The 6,885-nt window shown below is 45.9% G+C and overlaps 1 protein-coding gene across 8 annotated transcripts in view; it reads right to left on the bottom strand.

Moving 5' to 3' along the window:
- Positions 1-96: 96 nt before the first annotated feature.
- depdc5 (DEP domain containing 5, GATOR1 subcomplex subunit) overlaps positions 97-6,885 on the bottom strand; it is a 43,334-nt gene continuing 36,545 nt past the window's right edge. For all 8 annotated transcript variants that reach the window (XM_034119037.1, XM_034119075.1, XM_034119083.1 and 5 more), the window contains 4 exons: positions 5,502-5,673; positions 5,359-5,419; positions 1,798-1,880; positions 97-1,275 (listed from right to left, as the gene is read on the bottom strand). In XM_034119037.1, the coding sequence (XP_033974928.1) occupies positions 977-1,275; positions 1,798-1,880; positions 5,359-5,419; positions 5,502-5,673 (615 nt within the window). In that variant the 3' untranslated portion in view covers positions 97-976. The remainder of the gene's footprint in view (positions 1,276-1,797; positions 1,881-5,358; positions 5,420-5,501; positions 5,674-6,885) is intronic.

The raw sequence follows: 6,885 nt of genomic DNA, 5'->3' as shown, positions 1-6,885 counted from the left end.
AGAACATTCCTATCTGGAGTACATGTACCTCTCCGATCTGCGATGTCTTGTTCTAACACTGATTGTGACTGCTGGTGGGAAATAACAGGAAGTAGCTTTTTATTAAACATTGTCTTATTTATTTTTGTAAATAAACAAATAATGAACAAAACACATCATTTGAGCAGACACTCTGCTCTTAAGGCATCAACATTATACTTTAGACTTCAACAGATACAAGCCTTTAATCCTGTAACCCTCCACTCAGATCAGAGGTGGATTCTTATTGGAGCAGGCAGTAATGGGAAGTAACTAAGTACATATATTCAAGAACTATACTTAAGTATCATTTTGACGTGCTTCAACTTTACTTGATTTTAGAAGCCAATATTGTACTTTTTACTGTACATTGATTTGACAACATTAGTTAGTTTGCTCCTCCCTATTATTCATACTAAATAGAAATCAACTAATAAATGATGATCTACTTAGCAACATAACAAGTCATTAAAGTTAGCTCCTACCTTTACAACCGCAAAATTAAAAGGGTGAACACATTCATTCATCCAGTCCAGTGATTCAATAAATGGATATTCTGCTAAATTAGCACTTTTTGTTTTGGCACTTCAAACATATCGATGCTTTTGGTACTTCAAACATATCCATGCTTTTGGTACTTTAAACATATCCATGCTTTTGGTACTTCAAACATATCCATGCTTTTGGTACTTTAAACATATCCATGCTTTTGGTACTTCTTTTAAGTAAAAAACAAAAATCCAGGAATTGTAGAAGATCATTTCTACACCGTGATATTAGTAACTTTACTTTAGTAAAAGATCTGAAGTTTTCTCCCGCCTCTGGAGGCAGCGGTCTGTCAGCACAGTCCATCATGTTGCTGCATAAATCAAAGAAAGAGTCTCTCTGCTGAGCTGCTCTGCTGCGTTCAGGGCGCGCTGGCGTTCAGGGCGCGCTGGCGTTCAGGGCGCGCTGGCGCTCAGGGCGCGCTGGCGTTCATCTTCTCCTGGCAGCCGTCCCACAGCTGCAGCAGCCGGTTGTCTTTGTTGGCGCAGAAGTCGGTGAAGTCTCGCAGCAGCCGGTCGGCCAGCCTCTCGTCCCCCAGCACCCCCGTCCTCCAGGCCTTGGTCAGCATGGTGTTGTAGGCCCAGTAGTAGCCCACCCGCTCCTCGCTGCCGTACGGCCCCTGGCTGTTAGAGCTGTTGGAGTTCCTGCGCCGCCGCTGCTGCCCGCTGGAGAACTTCCTCCTGGAGTAGGGCAGCTGCAGGAACACGGTGCCTGGCAGACAGGAGGCAGGTGGGACGTAAGTACATGTACTTAAGTTCTGTTCCTAAGTAAGGTACTTGGGCTGTCCGCTGTCCGCTGACTAGTAGACCCCTCTACCCCCCCCCCCCCCCCCCCCCCCCCTTTCAACTCTAAATCTACATTTTGTTGGCTAATGTTTCACTTTTTACTCCACTACATTCATTGTACACACTTAGTTACAGATTTAACTTATGACATAATATCGACACACGTTACATTACATGATTAAAGGTTGAGCTAGCCAGTAATTGAAATAAACCCCACATTTATCAAGTGCAACATCCAAGTGCACCAATCATTTTAATACAAAAATATATGGTGCTTAAATGGTCCATTCTGCAACGAGTACTTTTACTTTTGGTTCTTAAAGTATTTTTTGACACTAATAGATTTGTACTTTTACTTCTTCAATCACTGTTAAATCCTGTGGGTTTCCAGGAATAAGTGTGTGTGTGTGTGTGTGTGTGTGCGTGTGTGTGTGTGTGTGTGACTAACCTGTGACGTGGACATACTGGGGCTTGTTTTCAGACGGGAAGTTGAAGGCAGAAGCTGAAACCTTGTCGTGCACGAAGCCAAATCTGTGAGAGGAAGAAGCACAACATGTCGCTCAGAAACACAGAAATTATATTTGGTCTTGGATGTTTTCAGATGCTTTACTTGAATAAAAGTACCAATACATTCATTACAACTCCTGCATTCTAAAGTATTACAAGCTAAATGTACTTAAAGTAAAAAAAGTGAGAGTACTCCTACCAGAGTGTAGGAATACTCTGTTACAGTAAAAGTCCTTCAATCAAAATGAAAACAGTTAAAGCCTTTTATTGTCACGGCAGTAGGACAATAACATACATGACTTTAAAAACACGGCAGTAGGACAGAAAACATAAACAATCATACGGGGGGAATAGATAGTTACAAATATTGATATCAAAATAATTTTTAAAGTGCATTTAAAATGTGTATGAGGTGTATATGTGTGAAGATGGTTACGGTTACTGCATTAAGTGTGGTGGTTAAGCAGCCTGACGGCCCAGGGGTAGAAACTGTTTTTGGGTCTGTTTGTCCGTGACTTGAAGCTCCTGTTTCTCCTCCCAGAAGGCAGGAGAGAGAACAGTCTGTGACCTGGGTGAGAGCTGTCCTTTATTATTTGATTTGCTCTGCTGAGGAGTGGGAGGTGGAGATGTGTTCCAGAGAGGGCAGGGGGCAGCCCACGGTTTTCTCTGCCATCCTGATCACTCTCTGCAGGGCTTTCTTGTCCGCAGCTGAGCATCCTGCATACCACCCAGAGATGGAGTAAGACAGCACGCTCTCGATGGTCGCCCGGTAGAAGGACACCAGCAGCTTCTTGTTCAGTCGGTTTCTCCGAAGCACCCTCAGGAAGTGTAGTCACTGCTGGGCCTTCTTAACTGCTGCAGTGGTGTGTGATGTCCAGCTGAGGCTCTCCGATATCTGTACCCCCAGGAACTTAAAGGTGGAGACCCTCTCCACTCTCTCTCCATTGAGGTGAAGGGGGGCGTGTTCTGGACGGTGCTTTCTGAAGTCTATGATGATTTCTTTAGTTTTGCTTGTGTTCAGATGTAGGTTGTTAGCTGAACACCACGCAGACAGCTTCAGGATCTCGTCTCTGTATGCCGACTCGTCTCCCTTATGTATTTGACCGACCACGGTGGTGTCATCTGCAAATGTTATAATGGAGTTGGAGGGGTGGGTGGGAGAGCAGTCGTGTGTGTAGAGTGTGTAGAGCAGGGCTTCTCAAACTCCGGACCAAGGTCCGGATCCGGACCGAACTACAAATCAATCCGGACCGAACCCTGTGTCCCATTATAAAAAATAAAAATTATACAAAATAAAAAAATAAAAACTTTCAGATTCTGATGTAAATTAATGTATATTTTCTTGTCTGACGCGTTGTGAGAATGAACATGCATATATATTTACTTGTGTGCGTGAGCGTGACACGCATTGCAGAACGCAAGTTAACCGCAAGTTTACCTTGACTTTCTAATGCTTCTAATACCTTTTTTGCCGAGGTTCAAAGCATTGGCTACAGACAAACAGTGCCATTTCTCCCACTAGTTCAAGCCATCATACTGTATGTATGTATTGAATGTGTGTGTGTGTGTGTGTGTGTGTGTGTATACAGGGGCACCGTTTGCCGACAGGCAAGGCAGGCAAGTGCTTGGACCAGAAGGGGGCCCCCTAAGAAGGTAGATTAAGAAGGTCCACAGCAACGACAACATGATACACCCTTTAATTTACAAGTAACGACATGTCGGGAAACCGTGCATAGCGCGCCGTAAGAAACTGCTTCTTAATTTCAGTTTCGTTTCTCCGCTCCGGGGGGGGGGTGTTTACTGGCATTGATCTGGACCAGTGACCTTGTATAAAATTCACAAGTGGACCTTTAATAAAAAAGTTTGAGTACCCCTGGTGTAGAGTGTGTAGAGTAGCGGGCTCAGCACGTAGCCCTGCGGGGAGCAAGTGCTGAGGGTGCGGGTGGAGGAGCAGTAGGGGCCTATTTTCACTGTCTGAGGATGGTCTGTTTGGAAATTGTTTACCCAGGCGCATATGATGGGGGGGAAGCCTAGGCTTGACAGTTTTTCCACTAGTATGTCAGGTATGATGGTGTTAAAAGCCGAGCTAAAATCAACAAACAGCATCCTGATATAGTTGCCTGGGCCTTCTAGGTGGCTCACAGCTGTGTGAAGGACCGTGGCGATGGCATCATCCGTGGATCTGTTGGCTCTGTAGGCAAACTGATGAGGGTCGAGGGAGGGTGGGAGGCTGGCTTTGATGTAGTCGGCTATCAGCCTTTTGAAACATTTCATAACCGCCAATGTTAGGGCTATGGGCCTGTAGTCGTTGAGCTCTCTGACTGGTGTCTTTTTGGGGACAGGAATGATGGTAGCCGTCTTCAGACAGGATGGAATGCAAGCTTGTGACAGGGACAGGTTGAATATCCTGGTCAGGGCCCCTGAAAGCTGGTCAGCACAAGCTTTGAGTACTTTGCAGAGTACTCCATCGGGTCCTGCGGTTTTTCCAGGATTCACAGACCTCAGCGTCTGCTTCACCTGATGTTCTTTGAGAGTGGGAGGTGGTATGGAGCTGGTAGTTTGCAGGGACAGGGGCAGGGTAGAAAAGTGTGGGAGTCTGCTGGCCTCAAAGCGGGCAAAGAAGTGGTTTAATTTCTCTGCAAGGGGGGCGTCAGCTCTAGTAGTGACAGATGTTTTGCCCCTATAGTTGGTTAGCTGGTGAAGGCCCTGCCAAACGCACCGTGCGTTGTTATGAGCGAGATTCTCCTCCACTTTTCCCTTGTAGTCCTCCTTCGCAGCCTTGATGCCTCTCCTCAGGTTCGCCCTTGCCATGCTGTACTGGGCTGCGTCCCCCGACCTGAAGGCTGTGTCATGGGAACTCAGGAGAGACCTCACCGCTCTTGTCATCCATGGTTTTTGGTTTGGGTAGACCTGAATGCGTTTCTCCACAGTTACAGTGTCTGTGCAGAACTTGATGTAAGATAAGACAGTCTCTGTGTGTTCCTCCAAGTCTGTCTGTTCAAATATGTCCCACGCTGTGTGTTCAAAGCAGTCTTGCAGTTGTGAGAGTGCCCCCTCGGGTAAAATGTTAAGTAAAAGTAGAAAAGTATCAGCATTAAAATATAGTTAAAGTACCAAAAGTAAAAGCAGTCATTGTGCAGATTGGTCCATTTCAGAATAATATATATGATATGTTATAATTATTGATCATTAAAGTGTTCTCAAAGCTGGTGGGCACGCGCGTGAACTGCGAGCGCCAGAGCCTTGCAGCGGCGAAACTGTTGCGCACTTAATTGCGCCGCATTTGCGCTTCAGATGAGGCCCCCTCCGCGAGGTGAGGCCCCCTCCGCGAGGTGAGGCCCCCTCCGCGAGGTGAGGCCCCCTCCGCTTCAGATGAGGCCCCCTCCGCGAGGTGAGGCCCCCTCCGCGAGGTGAGGCCCCACGCAGTCTGCGTGCTCTGCGTGTAGGGAGGGGCGGGCCTGCACATACACATAAATGACGATTAAAGACACAAAGCCTCCACCTGTACAGGATGGCCTCCTGGAACAGCTGCATCCTGTCCCAGTACGTCTCCGGTTCAAAGCCTGAGAGAGGAATTAAAGCAGATCTGGTGACTGAGCTCCTGAACGCATCACACACACATGAGCACACACTCGTCAGTCTGACCTTCGAACAGGTTGTCGTTGGGGTTCTTCAGCAGACAGTGGATGTTCAGAGGGATGAAGAGCTGGGCCCTCAGAGGGTCCCCGTACAGGTAGGAGGTCAGAGCGAAGGGGACCTCCAGCACGGGGACCAGCAGGAAGCCGCAGGACGCCGCCTTCCTGTGCCAGCCTTGAACCTGACGGAGAAGACATGATTCAAATGAGTTTACTGTTGAACTGGAGCTGTGTAAATCTGGCCCTTCCTCTTTAAAGTTCTCTAGGAGACCCCAGCCTCACAGCAGTGATTCTTATTCTGTTCACAAAATATACAAATCCTCCCTTAAACGTTTACACTGCAGGACTGAGCGGTTCTTCTTCTCTACATTCAGACAGAGAACTTTACACCTGATTTACTAAGAGGAGGCAACCGCTGGTTTGTTAAGCTAATATAGAAGTAACCATCTTTAGTGCTTCTCTTTTTGATAAATATTTAATAGATATCAATCCAATCTAGTGAAGACACTGTGAAAGCAAGTTTTAGCAAGGGCCTTCTTTAACTTGTTAGAGGTTGATAAAGGGTTTAACATCCTTCTCTTCTTGATTCATTGATTTCTCAGATACTTGAATAAAATAATACATTTTTCATTTCTTCTATCACACCCTTTATATAAACACTCTATGGTTACCACACAATCAACGTATTTCTACTGTTGTTCCTTTGTTTTAAAAAGCCTCTGTGTTTCCTTGTACTGACAATGTTGGGTGTGTTTGAAAATATGTTAGCTTTGACCCAGTGTATCAGTTCATACTGTCCTGACTGAGCACACGCACCTGTAGCCTTAGCTGCTGTGCTCTCAGTGTTCTGTCTCCCTGTTCCTGCCTGTTGGCGTCAGCTGATAGAGGTGTTATCATTCTATCTTGTTATGCACAATGTTGATTATTCTCTCTGCACTAGCTAAATACATGGGTCTGGGGTAGAGTTCTTCAGAATTGACGTGGCAACTCTACCGTGAAGTCAGATCCTCTGACTCTTTGACTTGTTTTGTGAATCCTCCGGCCGAAGCTCCTAAATAAACCCATCAGTGTTTGACATCAAAGCTCCAGCTCTCCCCGTGTCTCCTTTTGAGTCGGTGACTGCATTGCTACACAGAAGTTTCCCCCACAGTGTTGATCAGTAATAGACGGTATAATACCCAGGAGGGGAACTCCACTCAGCTAACATGTCAACTGTGTTTACAAGTGTCAGGAAAAAGTTGTATAAAGACTTTTTTTAGTTTCTAGCGAAAGCTGTGCAGATTTGTATCCTAATGTGAGTTCTATAGTGGTGCAGGAATAAGTCCTCTAACCTGGAAATGAGTTAGCATTTTAGCCATTTCGTTTCTTTTGAATTTGTTTTTGGTTGTTAGCCT

The sequence above is a fragment of the Trematomus bernacchii genome, unplaced genomic scaffold, assembly GCF_902827165.1.
Source record: "Trematomus bernacchii unplaced genomic scaffold, fTreBer1.1, whole genome shotgun sequence".
NCBI lineage: Eukaryota > Metazoa > Chordata > Actinopteri > Perciformes > Nototheniidae > Trematomus > Trematomus bernacchii.
Note: the sequence above shows the minus strand (reverse complement) of the source record. Positions and strands in the feature narration are given on the sequence as shown.